Here is a 21,089-nt window from a genome sequence, read left to right as displayed (position 1 = left end):
TCCAGGTTATTATGCTTGCAGCCTGCTAACTGTTTGATTTGCATGGCCGCTAGATCGAGATGACGATGAGAACGAGGATAAAGACGTGAGTGATGATGATGATGATGATGAGTTGGACGGAGATCGTTACGATGAGAGATGGCGAGAGTCCCAGAGCTGGCGGCGACAGAGAGACAAGTACATTTTCTTCTTTCATTTTCTCTTTTTTGTTTTAATTAACTAAAACATACATTCTAACCTTAATACTAACTAGCCTTACAAACTAATGTTACTATCATACTTAGTATTCGCGCGCGCAAAGGGGAGTTTAAATGCGAGGTGTTATGCCAAAGACGGGTTAATTTATTAAAAAAATGTCGGAGACATTACAAATATGGCCAATCAACATTTAATACTAACGTCGAAAATGCTTAGAAATTTTCCTGAAAAGGGTGGACAATGTCCGAGAATTGTAGGTAGACTATGGAAAACAATAACTATCAAAGAAATGTACACAAAATCCCAACTAGAGAAAATGCACTAAAAGGCAATAAAGGGAATGCTTTAGAATGAGCTACCTTCTCCGTCAAAACAAGTGACAGACAGATCAAAGCTCCTAAAGTCCTCATCTAGCTCAGATTTAGGCTCCAAGAGATGAAAAGACATGACAAACACCCCCTCTCAAATCCTAGATGTGGCAAAAGGCCAAGCAAGAAACGGATCCTAGGGTGGCAAGAGGAATACCAATGTCGACGAAGTCTGTCGATGTAGATTACCAATGAAGAAACTCCTCACGATCCTGGGAAACCCCCTCTAAAACACTAGGGGCTAGGAAATCCACGGCCGCATCACCAAGAGCATCCCCCTCTTAAAGGGATAGGGGGTACAAGAGAACCATCGGAGGAGATGGTGAGGGATGAAAAGAAACCTGTCGAATAGATGGCACATAAATGGGAATGGGTGTAGCAATAGACAATTGCCTCAGATTACCTTGCATAAGAGAAGAGCACTAGAGCCTATAAAGCCCACTCTCTTGCCAACCTGTCGCGATAACAGTCCCTATAGAAGAATCCTCAATACAAACGGCTTGCTTGGTGAAGATAACCTAGGTACCAAGCCTAGTAACGCCATAAACTGAGAGGAGTGAAAAGCCCAAGTGTGGAACATAAAGGGCCTATGAAAGGGAGCTCAAAGCGTGATCAAAAAACAAAGGCAAAGTGCCAACACCACAATTAGGCATCAATAAATGTCACAAACAATGACCGAACCCTCAGAAGGGCATAGATCTTGCCTCTCAAAAGATGAGGCAACCACCACTAAAGAAAGCTCTTCCAACTCAACAATATGGAGGAACATTGACTCATGGGTAACCGCTAGAGTAGAGGTAGAAGGCTCGGATGTTTTAGCTCCATCCTTTGCTCCCAAACAAAGGTGAGGGTACTTCTTCCAACATTTCTCCTCTGGATGTGCCTCCTTTGCGAAGAAATGCTCTAAACGCAAAAAACATAATATCAATCATACGACAAAGCACAAACTAATAAACTCAGAACACAGTTAGGGTTAGGGTTAGGGTAACTCAGAGACAGTGAACACTATAAATAATAAAGTGAATGAATAATGAATATACACCACTCATGCAGTGAATACTGAACCTCGAACTCTTGTATCTGTGGGATCAAGGCAAAGGTTATGAATTGTAGAGTGTGTCATATTCTGAACAGATCCTGAATTGTAGCAAAGAACAACCTCCAAGTCTCGAATACTAGCAAATGCAGCCAAGGAAGGCTAGATCTGATGCAAACCACGGTGCAAGAGAGAAAAAGTCTAAAAACACAGGTACCTAAGGAGAGAGAAAATTTGCACAACTATTAGATGCAAATAGAGTAGACAGAGGTGAGAGAATGTCAGGGCAACAAAACTAAAAAACCAAAACGCAGGATTCAAAGAAGAGAGAAGATGGCAACAACTGACAGTTGATAGCGACAACAACCAACTCTAGGCAACAACTCCTAGGACCTAGCAACAGCTGCAAACATGCAAGGAAGGCTCGAATCAAGTGCTAGATGGTAGTGGGTGGCTAGTGGAAGCTTTGACCGCAATGTCCTTCACAAATGGAGCGTGGGTAGCAAAGAACGGCTCCTGAAACCTGCAAAAACGAGATTGAGGGAGAGTGGTGGATTGCATGCCTATTTATAGAAAGTTTAGGGCACCCAAATTAGGGTTTAGCATGTGTGACACAATAACTCTCTAGGATTACGTTTCTTTTTAAAATAAGAGGTTTTTTCCATTAATTAAGCATGTTTCCGGGTTATTTAAGTGAGGCTAATGCATTTCTAGCTCAACACCCCCTCTCGCGCTCAAAATTGAGCCATGAGAAATAAGTCCTTAATGAATATTTTCATTTACCCCAAGGCGTCTCACCCCAAGCAACCAAGGCATCAAACAAAGGGTGCACGTCGGCTTTCCAGTGACCTACCAAGACTATGGAGGCGATGGTTATCTTACCAAGGGAGCCCAAGTAATCACCCCAAAGAGACCAAGGCATCGGACCAAGGGTGTGTGTTAGCTACCCACGAGCCTACTAAGTCGTGCAAGGGCGGATGGAATCAGGAATGGACTTTGTGATTTTTTGTTAGTTTTTTTTTAAATAGGACTTTTGGTGCAATTTGTTCAAAAGATTTAGGATTAAGTGAAGGTTTTAAATCAATGTTCGTCCCATTGAGTCACTATGCCCCAAAGTATAAGAAAACAAGGATGGATTACCCATGACCTTCATGGAGATATTTCTATCCAAATTGCTACTACTATGCCTAGCACAAGCTCCAATCATTGCATTTCACATGGATGAATTATGTTCCTTGAATTCCCTTTGCATGAATCCACCAAATTGCCATGTTGTGCTTGTGCATACAACTCATTAAGAGTTGTACCTATAATTGCACATACATACTCCACCCTCAATTAAATGACCTACTACTCGATTGCCATGACCTGTAGCACCAATATAAATACAAGTTTTACAACAAGCAAATAAACCCCACACACTACTAGGATAAGTGCCTAGGGATTCCCAAGGGGGAGAGGGGTGCTAATCATATGGAGAGTATGTGGAGAGAGGCAAGACGGATAAGCAAGCAAGACAAGCAAAGCCAACATGCAAGCATAGGAAAAAAGTACCTTTGGAGACTACCATGTACAATGCTACGATTATGGCGGATCTAGAGTTGACTACTCCTAGGGTGACCGAAAAGGGATAAAAGTGGACCTCTGTAGGCACCTCATCAGGAGGTAACTCATAGATGTGAACGAGACTTGCATCTGATGTCTCTAAGGAGACGATATGGGCCTCTGCAGACCAATCAGACAAACCCTTTGGAGTTGAGTAGTTCACCGAGTGTGATGACATACCAATGGCAACGTGGATCTGGCCTTTCCACTGCCCCTACTGCTAAGGGTTGCCACCACCCTGCTTTCTTTATTGGGGGTTACCCGATTGGGGTGCGGATGTCTGATTCTTGGATTTTGTCTGTGTGTCTCTTGCCTTAGATCAATACTCGTCATCATAATGGCCAGCCTATTGACAATGTTAACAATACTTATTCTTTTTAGGTATATTCTACTATCCAAGTTAAATGTAGGTTGATTGGTTTCTTGGGATTCACTAGCCATGTTGTGATTTTGATTTTGATTTGAGTTTTGTATGCCCTTGCCATGTTGCCCCCTCTGAGAAGATTTAACAAGACCTCGTCTATCAAGGACATGTTATGAAATTTATCGAACAACCGTGCATAAGGCAACAGTTGACACTCAAACTCATAAAAAGTGGATATTCACCTGCTACATAAAATGAAAATATTTTCTTGGCAACTTGTTAAGGAACAAGGTAACCTGATCATCCAAGGACTTAGGAGCCCCAGTGGTTAAGAACTCAGTGAGGAGATTGATACTCGGTCAACTTGACTTTCAAGTCATCCTTATCTGTGATTTTGAAGTTTTGAAGCTCATGATCCAAATTGATGCGACGGGTCCTATCCTGAGCCACATAGTGATGAATCAAATGTGCCCGACACTTGGATGCTAAGTCAAAATGCTGAAGCTGAGAGTGAAACTCAAGCAACAAGCCCTGCATAAGCTCGACAATAGCACAGGCATTACAAGCCTTTCATGAGCGGACAACCGCATATGGAACAAGGGCGGAATCAAGTTGGGGTTCCAACCCTTGCACTAAATCCCATAGGTTCTAAGAGTCTAGACATGCCTAATCAAATTTGACCAAGTGGTGTAGTTTGACCCGTTAAAACGAGCCTTGTCATTAAATGCATGCTTGGCGATGAGAAACTAGAACCATGAGGTGTCCATGAAGATGGAAGATAAGATGGTGGTGGTGGTGGATAAGAAGCAGGAGGGGGTAAAGGTAGATAGGCAAAAATAAGAAGTTGATGTCCAATGAGTGCTGATTGCTGCGGAGATACCGAAATGGACATAGATCCATACAATACCATAGGTGTAGGTGGAGACACTGGGACACAATAGCCTTGTCCAAATGTCGGCTAGGACACTACAGAATGATCGGATGGCACTAGATAATGCCATAGAGACAAACTACGATACCAAACAATCCACACTCGAGCATGTTTGGGATGCACTCCCAAAGAGATAGCCCGAAGGTCTGTGGGCTCCATGGTAGTCCGATGGTTCTTCGCCCATATCAAATCAGGTAGTAGCAAGCTGAGAGGCCCACTCCTAATTGTTTCTGTCCATTTTTGTTGTGAAGATTGGAGCGGTGTTATAAATGTGTTTGAAGTCATCTAACCCTTTTGTTGTTATTACTTTCGCGAATGGGCTTTCCAATCAAAGACCAGGGTTTCTCAAAGTACCTTGCCTTGATACCATGTGAAAAAATGCCCCAAATGCAAAAAGTATGAAACCAATTGTACAACAAAGCATAGACTAATAAACTCAAAACACAGTTAGGGTTAGGATTAGGATAGCTCAAAGATAGTGAACACTATGAATAATAAAGTGAATGAATAATGAATATACAGTGCTCATGCAACAAACACACTATCAAGGCACAGGTTACGAGCTGTAGAGTGTGTCGTACCCCAAACAGATCTAGAATTGTAGCAAAGAATAGCCTCTAAGTGTCGGACACCAATAAAAGCAGCCAAGGAAGATTGGATCTAATGCCAACGGCAATGCAAAAGAGAGAAAGACTAAAAACGCAAATACTTAAGGAAAGAGAGAACCTACACAACAGCTGTGAGATGAAAACACAAGAACAGAGGTGAGAGAATGTCAAGGCTATAACCAAAAAACCAAAATGCAACATTCAGAGAACAGAAAAGATGGTGACAGCCAATGGCGATAGCCACCAACTATAGGCAACAATAGCAGGTAACTGTAGACAACACCTCCTTGGACTTGGCGACAACTGCAAAGACAAGAGGAAGGCTAGAATCAAGCACTAGATGGTAGTAAGTGACTGGTGGAAACTCTGAGCATGATATCCTCCACAAACGGGGTGTGGGCAACAAAACGAGATTGAGGAAGAGTTGTGGACTACATGCTTATTTATAGAAAGTTTGGGGCATCCAAATCAAGGTTTTGCATGTGGGACACAATAACTCTCTAGGATTACATTTCTTCTTAAAATAATAGATTTTTTTCATTAATTAAGTATGTTTTGGGGCTATTTAAGTCATGCTAATGCATTTTTAGCTCAACACCCTTACCACAATATGGGCATTTAGGCTTCTCCGAGTTGGAGTCAGAGCCTGAAAAACTCTCCTGTCATTTAGCCTTCGCCTTTCCTTTCTTCTTCTTCCCCACTCCGAACCTGTAACAAAAGCTTTAGTGGAGTTGGATCCACTGGCAATCTCTTTAGCACGCTTGTCATGCTCCAAAACAAGCGGGGCAAGCTCCTCCCATAGAAGCTTTTCACGGGTTCTCAACGTAAGAAGGCTATTGTAGAAAACATCAAACGGGGAAGATGGCAATGGAGTCAAAAGAATCATAGCCATATCCTCCGAAGAGATCATCCTACCAAGGGATGCAAGCTCATCCATCATATCCTCCAACCTATTAATATGATCATTCATGGAAAAAGAATCATCAATAGTGAGCATCCGTAATTTCTACTCGAGAGTAATCTAGTGGGCAAATGTCTTCTAATAATACAAAGAAGTAAGCTTTGTCCATACTTCTGCTGCTTTTCGCAACCTGCGCACATGCACTAGGACAGAATCCTATAAGCTCATAAGGAGGAAAGATCAAGCTCCAAAGTTGAGTTGATTCCATAAGGTTGCACGATCCATCGATGATCCAATGGTGGGATCCTCTACTAGACGGGGCATAGGGCAGGTAACAAACTCCTAAAGATCGAAGGTATCAAGGATACACTCCATCTTGCACGACCAAAGCAAGTAGTTTGAACCTTCAAGCCAGTCCTCTTTGGGTAAAGAAGGGAGTACGGACAGCTATATAGAGGGTGCCATGAATGGCATATAAAGGCAATTAGAACGGGCCTTCTGTGAGAGATGGAGAGAACTGGAAGGAGATGTTCCCAAACAAACGAGCTCGATGGCTCCGTTCTTCACGATCTACACAATAATCTTGCCGCCATTCAGATGAGTGCTAAGAAAGCTTCTCATCTGTATCATCAAAGCCGTGAAACTGGTGCTAAGATATCTTCAAAATCCTGCAAGACACCCACAAAAAATTTGCATTTTGGCGGTAGACAGCCCCGAGAAAGAAGGAAACGGCTACAGGATCACATGGAAGTCTATGTAGAGAATCCGCTTGGGGGAGAACTATTGTCACCTGCACAAAGAAGTTGTAATCTTCAAGAAGAAAGCTGTGTTTTCAACAAAACGTAAATGTGGATGGCCTTCTCTGTAAGAATCAAGGACTTTGTGTCTCTCTCAAACAATGACCATAATGAGCTTTTCAAACATACTCAACCCATCCCAACACTCTTTGAAATGCTTCCAACACATCCAAAATCAATCAATCCATTTCCATGCTTTGATACCATATGAGAGCACGCAATGGAAAGGAACGGAAACACAGAGACAAGGAAACAGAGAGAGACTACAAGAAAAGAAAAATAAAATCTACGTTGAGCAAGAAAGAGTGCTAATACAAACAGAAAAGTAAAAGAAGACTGATTAGTCCTTGCACGCAACCCACAGCGTCAATGAGGGCACCAGATCAAACCGATGACAACGATGGCATTGGGGACGGAGGAAGATGACGGAGTCAAAGTATGCACCTGCCAGGGAAGGAGGAAGATGTGATGAATGATCCGCCAACTAAGTGGGGGAGGCTATAAATAGCCAAATATCCCCAAATTTTGGCTGACCTAAAATCTAGGGCCAAAAATATGGCTGACCAACATTTGGTAATAATGCCAGATATGCTAAAAAAGAAACCCGGAAAAAGGGTGGACAACGTCCGACAAGTATAGACAAATTGTGGAAAGCAGTAACTGCACGGAAAATGCACACAAAATCCTGACTGGAGAAAAAGCACTGAAAGGCAATAAATTGAGCGCTCTAGAATGAGCTACCTCCTCTGTCAAAAGAAGTAACAGACAGATCAAAGCTTCTAAAGTCCTCATCTGACTCAAACTAAGGCTCATAGGCAAAAGATAACAAGGCATGAAAAACATGAATGCTAACAAATTCCCTATCGAATCTATTGCTAAGCAATAACTAGCACCACTCTAATCCTACTCATCTAGATCCTCCTATCCAATTTGGTGGTGTATCTGAAAAAGGGAACATCCTTGGATCTCTCTCCAAAGGGATCCAAACCCAGTCCCCTAGGTCCTACTATAATCTTTTGGAGAAGCCTATTCTTATTTTTGGTATTTTTCTAGCACTTAAAAAAGTCCCAAAAAGCATTTATTCAATTTAGAAAAGACTAAAAACTCAAAATGTTCTACAAAAAAGGGACTTCATTGCACGCCATTTTCATCCCTTGATTCCACATTAGTGCCAGCTCTCTTTTCCCATCATCATCATTATCTCTCTTCTTCTCCGCGACCAATGTTTGGACCACCTGCTTGCACCCTCATCCTTGTGGTGCTGCCCTACATTCCAAGCATCCAGCGGTTGTGTTTTATGCTGCCTGCTGCCACCTAGCCTCTGGAGCTGGTGCTCACTAGTGGCTGCATTTCCATCATCCAGCTGCCGCTCTGCAATCTGCACTCTCTTGAAGGCAGTATTTTCTGCATCCAGATGCCGCCCTGCTGCTGGCTCACTCTTGGAGGCTCCATCATCTATGGACTGCTGCATGCTGCTGTTTACAGCTCTCTCGCAACCCCAGGACATCACTCTACATGGAGGCTGGTGATTTGCTGAAGTCAGGATGGTTTCTCAGAGAGCTACACTCTTCAACACTCCCCCTCAGCCTGCCCTAACAAGAGAGAGTGGCTGTTTCGCATCCTCCCCTCCTTGAGCACACAATTGTCTCTCTCCCTCATGCATCATTCGTTCATTTCAGCATCCATATTCTTCTCTATTTGTGTTCTTGTCTGAGATCATTTTGCATTGGTTGTGTTAATACTCTCTCTATGTTCTCTTGCTAAACCCTAGTCATGTCACCAGTGCTCTTCTAAAGAGTGCCTTGCATGACTATCATGAGAAGCTAGGTTTGCACAAGCAAAGTCTGTCTAACTAATGATTCCTCAAACACCTCCATTTTGGGATCCGGTAGGGTCAAATCAGGTCTCTCCTTCATTGAAGGTGATGAGGCAACATTATTCTCTTTGATGTGGAGAACAACACTCCATCATCTAGACACAATTCCCTAAGGCCCATCCTTCATCATTGTCATATTCCTTCTTCACAAGGTGCATCTCAATTGTGGCAACCAACTGCAAAGGATGGCCATCTCTCAATTGGGGGAGAACAACGATCTTTGCAATTCAAAGTATTCATCTCAACCAGGCCAGGAGGCAAATTTGTATAGTCCTTTTGAATTGTATGAGCCCAATTCTCTAACTGTTGGTCCTTTTATTATGCAGGAACTAGTTGTAAGTCATCATGGAGATACAAGTCAATAACAATATGCGCATAGAGGTGTTGAGAAACCCTTCACCTATAGTTTGCATTTTTGCATTTCTGTGTTTTGCGTTTAGGATTTGCAGCCCCAAAAAGGGGCGCCACCCTAGACCGAATGTGCCTATTTATAGACCACTCTCTCATTCATTCCTTACAGCTAATCCTTCAATCCGTCACTCCCACTCTCTCTTCGTCAGTCTTCTGATACTCTCTTCCATCTCCTCTCTCCTCTCCTACCACCATCTCCACACTCTCCTAGCGCCAGCCTTCATTTCCAATTGGCTGCATTTATGGTGCCAGTGTGCTCCTCTTCAACTGGTGTCCATCCTCCATTGTTGGCAACAGCATCTTCTATGCTCCTACATTTTGCGTTTGGAGTCCACACTCTCTCGGCGCCAGCCTCCACCCTATCTAGCATCATCCTCCACCCTTCTGGAGGCTCCACCTTCTTGCGTTTGGCTACTAGGGAGGTTCCTTACCATCTAGCGTCTCTCTCCAATAGCTGTCACCTTCATTAGAGGCAATTGCACCTTGTGTTTGGTTCTTGGTTGCTTCCCACCCTTCTGATGTCGCTCCACAGCTGGCGTTTCACTCCTAGAGGTTGTCTTCATCTGCGTTTTCAGCATCTGGCTCATCCTCACCACCTGGCGTCATCTCATCAGGCTTGCGTTTGCAGATGGAGGCTTCATCAACTATCTCCTTGCTCATAGATACCACTCTTCATCCCTGCGTTTGCAGATTCAGAGGCTCCTCACCCTTTGACAGCAATCTCCCAACTCCAAGCGACACCTCCTCATCTTGCGTTTGCAGACTCGGAGGCTTCTTCAGCGATCTTCCTACACTCCAAGGCTTCCTTTGTGCTACGGCACCCTTGTATCAGATTCACTTCATCAGCATGATTCGTCTTTCATCATCTTCTGTGTTTTTTTTCTCTCTCAGTGTTTGCCGTACACACTGTGTTTTCCCTCACAAACCCTACCGTCTCTCTGGTCACTTAGTTCATTTTGACAAGAGGAAGCTCTATAAGGAAAAGCACTCAACCCAATACATTTATACCTTTTCTTTCAGAGCATGAGTTTGGTACCCTCCATTGTCAATTCTCTCCCATAACTCTCCAATTCTTTCACTCATCTAGGTCATAGCACTTTAAAGTGTTCAAACCTTTCCTCCATGCCACCATAGGATATCTGATTCTATTTCAAGTTTTCAATCATCTTTAGGCCCTCTTTAGCTCACTTTTGCTATTCCCAGATGTATATCACTCTCGTGGTTCATTACCAAGAATGCCACCCATGCACTATGCACCCCTCCATTCCCCACAAGTGTCACACTTTGACTCTTGGTATTGTTGTGTTGGTAATCCTCCTCCTTGAAGGAAAATGGGAGAGGTCAAGAAACACCTAGAAAGAAATGTGCTTGGTAGCATTAAGCCACCAAAATTAAGGCATGCATTGACACAAAATTATCGTGCATTAACACCTAGTTTTACTCCTTGAAAACAACCCCAAAATGTATTACTTACAAAAAAGGCAATTACTTCTACCAGCAGCCAAAATGCCTAAAAGTCCCCAGCCCTGTGCCACCATGTGGCTCCCTACTCATCTCGAGGTCATCGCCCTGCTGTCCAGCCATTCTGCTGCATTGCCACCCTCTGGAGGTTGCCAGCCCTGGTGGAGGTCTGCCCTGCTGGTGTAGCTTCTGCCCAGCTGCTGCCATCATCGTGAGCCCAAGAATATCATCACCAATCTATTTTGCTACCACCCCAGCCTGTCCCAAATGAATTTGCACCTGTATTTTACACCAGCAGTGTGCATTTTCTGCCTGAAGAGGTCAACCAGCTGACATCATCATCATTGTCACCTTTTGCTACCTGTGGGGCTGCGCTTTCAGACAGCCAGCCTCGCATTTGCTGCCTAAGTCATCCACGACACCCTGCTGCCTGAAGAACTGCATTTCACTGCCTACTTTGCTGCCCACATCATCATCAGCCCAGTGGAGCGTCATTGCTACGTTTTAAGATCAGTCACAAGCACACACTCTTGGAGCTGTTCACAACATCTCCAACACCACTCTCAGCTTACCTCTGCCCTAGTCCTTCAGACACGAAATTTTGAGACCCATTGTATCATTTACACTCATATACTCATTCATCTTCATTGAGAATTCATCAAACTATGCTCATTGTGTTGTCGTACTTTCTGCATTTCTTTGTGTTTGCCCTAGCATTTATTTATATGGTATCAAAGCTAGGTGCACTTGACTAACACCTCAGCCTTGATCAAGAAAACTTGGCATTCAAGAGCATGCGAAAACACTTTCCAAGATTTCTCAGCTATCTTTAGGGAAGCATTCCCTCTCAGTGTTTATCTCATCAATGCTCACATTCCACTCACTAACGGCTCTAAGGAAGTGGTATCGTAAATCTTCGAATTCGAACAAGGCTAGTCTCGTCACAACAGCAACAAAAATTGTCAAAAGAAGCAGGTCCAAGTAATCTTTTGCTTTGGAACCCTTCTTGTTAATACCCCTTGGATTCCTTCCAAATACCATCCCTATGACTGATTACAATCTGAAGGGAGTTACACAACAATTGGAGTTTGAAGTTGACAAGAATCCAAAACTCCTAGCACAAACAAGACACATCAACATGGGTAACATGGCATCTCCAATGAATCCACTCATATCAAAATTGGTAGGTACATATGTTTTTCATTTTGCTAATCCTTCCTGTGCAGGCTATGGGTGTAAGTAACCAGGAGACCCAAACCCATACCAATATGTGAAAGTAAGAAGGGGTGGATCTAGAGTTAGAAGGTCAAGTAATACCTCTTTTTCACATGCTTATTTTGATTATCTTTGCTTTTGGTGCATCACCTAATCATTCACAAAACCCACTAATCCCATCCTTAACACAAATATTTTCTACTTTCCCACTCCTCCATACACAAGGGTACTTATCCATGAGACATGTATCCCATCCAAGCTGCACATATCAAGCCCCTCACATCACTCCAGTGGCCATACAGCTTGCTAATATATGAATGCCTAGTGGTCCATCCTGCATCATTTCAGAAAATGCACCAAACACTAGCAAAACACTGTTTAAGGGTCAACCACCTAGAGTCACGATGCTTAACACTTTGATGCTGCATGTAGTACCTAGCCAGCCACCTACCTACCCAATGCCACCCACTAATTCAACACCTCATTCCCCTTTTCATTCTTCTGCTTGCTATGTCCACTATTAGAAAAGCAAAAATGCCGTAGCCATAGTTGAGCTTACTTAGGGTCTACTACCGAAATTCCATTCCAACTTCAGCACTTTTGACCTTTCATTTGCACATGCGGACGCAAATTGAGTCTTGATCACTTGCATATATGTCCTGAATGACCAGCAGCATCAAGCCCCGAATCGCCCCTCTTCTGTTGCATGAAAATCATCCCTCCTACATGTTGAGAAACCACTTCTTCAGTTTATTCGCTTCAGATAGGGTTTCACACTAACAGCCCCAAAAAGGACTGGCACCCTCATTCTAGGCACTTTATCAGGCGCCCACACAGTGGGGCACCACCCTAAACACCTGAGGCCTATATATAGGCTACCTCTTCCCTCATTTATCATCCATCTCTTTCATTCATTCCACACACTCTTCATCACTCCAACGCCCTTCTCTCTCCTCACCACTGCTGCTCGTACCCCTACCAGGGGACATTGCAGTCTGTGGCCACCTTCCTTCATCTCCCAGCCTGGCATCATCTCCCCCACATCTTGTGACAAGATCTCTAGGCTTACGTTTTGCACTCCAGGAGCATCTCCACCAGCAGGTATCACCTCTTCCCCATCTAGAGTCACTTTGGCATCTGCATTTGGCAGTTTGGAGAGCTTCTCCCAGCTTGGCGTCATCATCTCCTGCTTGGAGTCAGCATTCTTCATCTAGGCATTAGCCCCCCCTACATATCTGGCATCATCCAGTTCTATCCCAGGTATTTGTGTTTGCAGCCTGGGAACGCTCTTCATATCTGGCATCATCATCCTCATCCAAGCGTCAGCATTTGGACTGCTCTCTCTGTGTTATTGGCAGCTCACACACCTCAAGTATTTTGCAAAACCGAGTGAGCTGACCTATTCCTACGGAACTTAAACCCTATTTTCATGCTACCCCTGCTATCACCAGGCAGAAACAGGCTGTATGTTGTGTGCATTAACATGAAGGAGAAAACTCCAACTTACCTGTTCCCGGAGGACCTTGCATGATTGCCAGGCGATTACTTAGAATGTGGTTTACTGCCTTCACTTGGGATGCATCCAGAGTAGTTTGGAATCCTTCAAGGGTTGGTAAAATGAGTTCTGTGACCCCTCCTATCAGCTTTCCAAACACCTTAGTCGTGTCATGCGGGAAACAGCTCCAATCTAAGCATGTGTTGTCATTGAGGTAGCTTGGAGCCATTCCTGGTGATTTGCCATGCACTAGCTCTTCTCGGAATGGTAAAGTTTTAGGGTCCAGTTGTTGCAAGCCCCTTAGAACTGGCTCATATGCCCTGTAATATGCCGGCGACACAGCAACAACCATTGTAGGAGCTTGCAGCACACGAGCCCAGCATGAGATAGAGGCACTGTCAGTAGTTCCCTGTTCCAGAATCTCAACAAACAGAGCAGTTGATCCCCTCTTCTTTGTTTTTTCACTTCTACTAGAAATAGCCCATATAGGATTTTCAAAAGTGCCGCCACTGTCACATATGCAGAGGAGGCTTCCATCAAGGGGTGGCTTTGCACGTTGGTTGTTAACTTTGCCCTGCTTCAGAGCAAGGCCTAGCACCATTCCAGGGGATGAGCTGCTGAAATGTACTCCTACTATTGTCACTTGAGTCCATACAGTCATGTCACGTGCATCCAACCTCCCGTTTCTGAAGTCGGAGAGGCCTTTCTTTAAGCCAGCAAATGAATCCTCTCGCAAGAGGCGGAAGTAGGTGTCTATGTACTGTTCTGCAGATTCATAGCTCTCTTGGAGCTTGGCCACGGGCAGGGTAATGGGACGAGCAAGTCCATCTAATGCAGTTTTGATCTCACAATTCAAAGGCAGTAAGGACAGCTTATCCCAGCTCTCATTTGGATCATCCTGCTTGGCAGCCGAGCTCCGTGCTATGGTGTTGATCACTTGCATTGCAAATGATGGCAGCTTCTTGCTGCCAGATTGTTCTGTTCGTATTGGTTCTTTCATATCAAGACTTCCAATGAGGGAAAGATAAGAACATAAATTATCAGGAAGCTCTCTTAGAAGTCTCAAGAGAACTAGTTCAGCTGATTCCAAGAGCGTTTGTAAGGGTTTCTCCCACTCTTGCTCAAGCTTCTTTGTAGCTTTCTCCCCTCTGAACCACCAAGAAGGAACATTAGGTGCTTGTTGGCAATGCATCTCTTCTTTAGCTTTCTCCACAATTTCACAGAGCGTTCTGGGAAATTGGGTTCGACTAAAGAACCGAAAGAACTCTTTTATTTTGGATGAATAGAGGGAGCTGGCCTTCTCCCATTGCACGACTGCCGTGGCAAGCTTGAGGATGAGAAGGGTCATCTTCATCTCGGGACTGGGGTAGTTGAGCACAAGAAGAAGCGGATGAGGAGCCATGGTGAGGGCACGGAGCACAATATCATGCCGGGAATGCTGTAAACAGACACAGAGCAGCAATGTGAGGTAAGAAGCCATTTCGGTGGAGCTCCGATGGGAGGCCGAGACGAGGCGGGCAAATGCAGCACGAGGCTTGTCAGCCCCCGCATGACAGCCAGATCTGTATATGAATTCAAGGACATCACCTGGTTTGAGCATCAGCAGGCCCGTGTGCGTGGTAGAAGGTGGGGCGCCCGTCTGATGAGCATTGGCAACAACGTCATCTGCAGCTGTGGCTGCTGGAGGCAACCTGAAGTAGACGTTATGATTATAAGAGGGGCTGCGACGATCAGGAGGCAGGGGCAGCGGCACATCATGGCATGCTTGATCAGGGCGATCCAGCTCTTGCAGTTTCAGTGTTGACGGACTAGGATTGATCGGGTGAGGGCCATGATCTGCAGCTTGGAGCTGTTGCTGCTCCTCCAGGGGAGTTAACCAGCCATAGCCTCCTTCAAGGTTGACGTAGGACACCTTGCCTTGTCTCATGGAGCGGGTAGCTGCCGGGGCGCGAGGGGGAGCAGAGCGTCGCTGAGGGGGGGCATGGCTAGTATTGTTTTTCCATCTTGGCGATGCCATCGTTGCAGACTGTGTAATAAGTATGCATGCGAGTGCGCGAGATACAGATATATATAAGCATGCACGCGAGTGCTGAGAGAGAGAGAGAGAGAGCACTGCTGTTGATGAGTAGAGCTTCTTGAGTGTGAGCGCAAATGGGGAGTAGAGCATACGCTTGAGCGCCCCGTGAGGCCCAAAGGGAGAGTGGTGTAATACGCCTGAGTGCCGTGTGGGGCCCGGAGACACGTGGCAAGACGTAGTGTGACCTGATACAGGAAACGGGAACAAATGGAGTAGTCGTGGGGCCTGGACGAAGAATTTCGAAATTCAGACAAAACTGGTCAGAGTGTATATTTGCTTCGAGGCGACTACTTTAACAATGTCTCAACTTCTCGAAGATTCCTCAACCAATCTAACTTTACCCGCAACGCAAGCAAGCTTGAAATTTATCAATGAATTTAGCCCAAAATCAAACCACCACCTTGGACGTCTTGAAATTTGAGGACAAGGGATCAAAGTGAAACCCAAAAATTTGAGTAAAGGTTTCAAATGAAGTCTACTCATATGGGGTAGGTTGAGACTCGAGACAACTTGGACCTTGGCCCTTCGCCCTTCAGGTCTAGGAAAAGGGTTAAAATCATTTCATTATTTTGCATTATTTTCCTTCTTGAATGGCGGTCGCGAGTCCATCTGACCTAAAGCGTGAAAACAACAATACCCCCCTATTCACAGATTGACTTCAGGAATCAGGGTTGAACAGTGAGCATTGAACAGTCACGACTCATTGGGTCCATATTCTTCGGACTTCTATCCATAAAATACGAGTTGTCACAACCCACCAGCCTTGAAGCCTCACTTCGAGAGTCAAGAGGCAGGCCACAGGAGTCAGACGAGTCCAAAGTGAGGGCTCTGAGCCTAGAGGACCAGCAATGATCAAGTTGTGTCTCTTCGTCGCCTTTTGCGTTTCTCCTTTCCGTGGTCTAAGGTTTGACTTCTCTCTCTCTCTCTCTCTCTCTCTCTCTCTCTCTCTCTCTCTCTCTCTCTACCAACCCTCATCAAGGGTGGCATACCATGGATGAAGGCAGACTAGGCAAAGGCAGTGGCCCTATAGCATCACGACTGTGATTGTTGCAGGCACGGTAGTAGCATTCTACTGTCGTAGGGCACTTGGGGCAACACAACGATGGTGGACAGGTGGCAAGCTAGTTGCGATGGCGACGACTGTTGATGTTGTGGTGTTGTAGGACGAGTAGTCACGACTGTTGATGCTGTGGTGCTGCAGGCAAAGTAGTAGCATTCTAACGTTGTAGGGCACTCGGGGCAGCACAGCAACGGCGACGACTGTTGATGCTGTGATGTTGTAACACGACTATTGATGATGTTGATGATGTGGTGATGCGTGACTATGGATGCCGATGGGGTGATGACGAAGCCATGCTGATGATTGAAGTGCCTCATGTGTTGCAGGTCGTGGGTTATGGGTAGACTAGCAGCTCAAAGTGGAGATGATGAAGGCTATTGTGGAGATTGTCATTTGGTTTGTCATTTGTAATCTCTCTTCATTGACTTCTCCTCTCATTTGTATATGGATGATTCATACTTATTGTAAATGGGCACTTGTTGCATGAGATCCCTATGTAGGCTTCACTGGAATGGAACATATCCAAACTTGATGAGATTATGGCAAATTCTTTTAGTTCTTCTTACTTCATTAGTAGCATGTGAACGAGGCTTCTCTAAGTAGAATACAATCAAAAGTGATCGTCGCCAACTATTGAAGGTGTCAACTCTTGATGCATTAATGCATTAATGCGAATTTCTCTATTGGCCCTGACATCAAAAGCGTTGATTGGGCCTTGGTCTATGAGAAATGGGAGCTAGTAAAGGCACGAAGACTACTTGATTTGTAGTTCTTGCTTGTTGCTCACCTTGTTTTCTATCATGATGAACTTTATCAATTAACTATGATGTACAAGAGTCTAAACCTTGGAAATTTTTTAGTCTTAAGAATATGAAACCAAAGTTTTTATTGTGATTTTCCATACTAGTTTATACTTGTTTTTTGTATCGTGTATTATAATGGGACCTTACCATCTTATATTAAGAGTTGTTATCTCTTAAGTTATATCTAAGAATGCTCTCTTGTAAGCTTCTTGGAAGTTGACGCCTGAATTTAGAGCAAAGGAGTCAAAATGAAGCTCACCAAAAAGGATAAAAGCATCATTGATTTTGTCTTGAAGCCGAACCTTGGGACCAAATTTAAAGCCTTTCCCTTTTACAAATAGAACAATATGGAGAGATCTACATCCTACTAACCCTAAAGAAGGTAGGGTATACATCACCAAACACTAGAGCACGTGATAAATAATATTTGAAGAAATGACTCTTCAAGCAGCCCATCATGTCCCTTGAACTTCCAAACTCTCAAGCTAGCTGCAAGAAACTTGAATAACCACTTAGTCGAGACCTTAACAAACCAAGTCAACTCTCTTTTTAAAGTGTGCATGGCTTTACCAATTGGATTAACCCATCATATTGGCCAAATTCTCCAATCTACAAGCAATAGAGGTGGGCCATCTTTGATATCCGACACAATAAATATAATCCAAGGTACATCCCTATTTATTAAACTAAAAGTAACCTTAACCCTTTCAAGAGACCAAACAAGGACCAATACGAAAAGTCTAAAACATCCCTCCATCTGACTAGGCCCTTTTCATGAATCCTTTTAAATGTAAAGGCTTTTCTTAAGATGAAGAAAGCCCTTACAATAAGCAACATGTAATAGCCAAATTAGTTGATGAAATAAAGAGTCACCATATTATCTACGTTCTCTTTTCACTTAGAAGGTAATAGGGGGAGCAGATAGGTACTAAAAATTAGCCCTATCACAAAGGCTTAGTGATGAGCCATCTCTCCATTTTTTTTCTATGACAAGCATCACAAAGGCATAGCAAGCTGAGAAATTACTTTCATCTCAATTGATGGCCTGATGATGAGGGATCCTTTAGAAAAAAAAATTACATGGCAGTCGAGAGTGAGAAGGACATATTTCATGACATCTAGTGGGGGAATATGCTAAGCAAGAATTACTAACAAGGTGTAAGCACGAAGAGGACAAGCTCCAAAGCTGTTGAGGAAGAGACTTGTAAGAACAAATATTGGGGATGGCAATACAAGGAGCTATATTAGCATTGCAAGGACAAACCCTCAATGAGGTACTAGCATACAATGTGGCATTACAACACGAAAATGTTGAGCTTTGACGTTAAGTCAATGATTTAAGAATGTTGATCGCAAAATGCAGCTTTGGCATCAAGTCGATGATTTAAGAATGTAGATCACAAAAATGCAAGGATCTGCATCTAGTTCTAATATCCATCAAATAGCTGGCACTGCTCATGTTGAGCTAGATGCTAAGACTCATCTCAAGAAGAGCTTTGAGATGAAGGACGTAGGATAGACCTCACTGATACTTGGTATGTGCATCACGCACAATCGCTTTGAGGGACTTCTCTACTTGTCCCTAAAAGGAGTACATACACAGAGTAGTTGAGCAATTCCATATCCAATATAGTAAGCCTATTAGTTGTCCTTTACCTTTTCATGTGAAGGTTAGTCAAGCCGATTATCCACATCTAGATAATAAGAGGGCTAAGATGGCCAAGGTTCCATATGTATTTGTAGTGGACAGTTTGATGTATGCCATGATAACAACTCATCATGACATAGCATTTGTGGTGGGAGTTGTGGCACGATGTATGGCTATACTTGGCAGGCAACATTGGGATACCATGAAGGGTATCATGAGATACCTCAAAGGTACAACATATATGTGCATTTGCTATAACAGCCATGATATAGGAGTCATGGGTTACATTAACTCAGATTATGTAGGATATGCAAAAAATAAGAAGTCCACCTTTGGGTATAACTTTACCTATGCTGGAGGTGCCATCTCTTGGATAGTTGAGCCCTAGTAATGCCACCAATAGCTTATTTGACAAATTCAAATTGTCAGATTTTGAAAACTTGTAAATATCAAACACTATCTTGACAATGATAATGTATATAACAATGCAATGCTATCCTCAAAAAGCATTTTATCAAGGAATGAGCAAGCTTAATTATTATAGACTTGTTTTTTAAGATATGATAATTATAACTTTTCTATTGTACTCATTGTATAAATGCGCAATGTGAACATTGTATTACATGTATAGTACTTCATGTGTATCAACTATAACTTGTGTAATAATCTTCGTTGATGGTTTGTGCAAAGTATTTACTAGAAGTCGTGTAATCCTTACAAATGTCAATCAAAGTGCAAGTCCCTTCCTAAATGCTCCCAATTAAGTCCTTGATTATTGTTTATGGTAGGAAATGTCATAACTCAACTTGTAGAAGGGCCTTGCATTTAGATCAACCTTCTCTCTCTCTCTCTCTCTCTCTCTCTCTCTCTCTCTCTCTCTCTCTCTCTCTCTCTCTCTCTCTCTCTCTCTCTCTCTCTCTCTCTCTCTCTCTCTCTCTCTCTCTCTCTCTCTCTCTCTCTCTCTCTCTCTCTCGTATTCTAAAGTGTGAGATACTCTCCAACACAATAGAATAGTCGAGTATTCTAAATTTTCTATGAGCTTATTTTGAAGTGTGAGAAAATGTCTAACACAATAAAACAATACTTGACTATTATAACATTCTAAAGTGCAAGAATAATACAATAGAATAATCAAACTTCAAATTTATTTGATTAGGTTTTTAAACTAATTTTACTATTTGATTAATTTATTTAGTTATTTAAATATTTTGACTAATTTTACTATTATCTTAAAGTGTTAGATAACCTCTAACATAATAACCAAATAATACTAAAAATCTGATTTGAATTTTCCAATTTCAATGTGATTTGCAAGCTTTAAGGTAGCTCAAGGTAGATGCTCAAACTCGTGCTTGCAAAGCTTGCAAACAATGCACGATTTCTTGAGCATATAAAGAAAGATTTTCAATCTAAAGCTTTTTTATCAAAATGCTTTTCGTTCAAAATGCAAGCACTATTCTACCATTTCTCAAAACAGTGATGTGCCATCAAATTGTATGATCAAATTTTGGTGGCTAATGTAAAATTCAACCATTATTTGCATGAAAAACTATTTTCAAAGAATGTAAAGTGTAGCCTAGTTAATAACAAAGTCCAAGGATCATGATCACCTAGTCTCTTAAGGCACCCTCTCATAGCCTTTTCCCTCATAAACTCCAAACCAAGCTCACTTTTCTCTTTTAAAGCAATGATCTAACTTTAAGAAATTTCATGCCTAGGGTTGTGTCCTTGTATGCCCATAAGAAAGCCTCAAGTATCTTCTCAACAAATTCCTATGTTTGTTTTACTAAAAGAAAATGCCATCGCAACAAAATTAAGAATATGCTTGCTATCACAAACTTAGTAGCTTTAGAGAGCTTATCACAAAGCAAGGCAATCCTTTGTTGCATGTTTATCCCTATGTTATTGAAGAAACCCAAATACTTCGCCATGAGAAATGCATTAGTGATCCAAAGTCAGATAGCCAATTAACTCTCTCAAGTTCAAGATTGAATAAAAGAAATTCAAAGTTAGAGGTGTTGATAATCAAGATTGAGAAATCAATACGCCAATTAACTTTGGCAAGTTCAAGATTGATTAAAAGAAACTCAAAGTTAGAGGTATTGATAATCAAGATTGAGAAAGAAATACACTCCACTCATATCTCCAAGAGTGCAAATGAATTCCTATCATATTGGACCAAACTAGAATTATCATTTCAAAATAGCATTTAGCAATTTTGGATTTTCAAGTAGA

General features: G+C 42.9%; 1 protein-coding gene across 3 annotated transcripts in view; it reads right to left on the bottom strand.

The window, feature by feature from the left end:
• The window catches only part of LOC148031292 (uncharacterized), a 76,139-nt gene extending 60,723 nt beyond the window's left edge, over positions 1-15,416 (bottom strand). Inside the window, exons 1-2 of one of the 3 annotated variants that reach the window (XM_087684813.1) lie at positions 14,854-14,992; positions 13,279-14,704 (exon numbers count right to left, since the gene is read on the bottom strand). In XM_087684813.1, the coding sequence (XP_087540939.1) occupies positions 13,279-14,668 (1,390 nt within the window). In that variant the 5' untranslated portion in view covers positions 14,669-14,704; positions 14,854-14,992. Of the gene's footprint in view, positions 1-13,278 lie in introns of all 3 variants that reach the window. The other 2 variants (XM_087684812.1, XM_087684811.1) reach the window with 2 other exon arrangements.
• Between the last annotated feature and the right edge of the window lie 5,673 nt (positions 15,417-21,089).

The sequence above is a fragment of the Lygodium microphyllum genome, chromosome 9, assembly GCF_053477565.2.
Source record: "Lygodium microphyllum isolate KBCC chromosome 9, Lygodium_microphyllum_v1.1.10, whole genome shotgun sequence".
In the NCBI taxonomy this organism is placed as follows: domain Eukaryota; kingdom Viridiplantae; phylum Streptophyta; class Polypodiopsida; order Schizaeales; family Lygodiaceae; genus Lygodium; species Lygodium microphyllum.
This window is presented reverse-complemented; position numbering and strand designations above follow the sequence as displayed.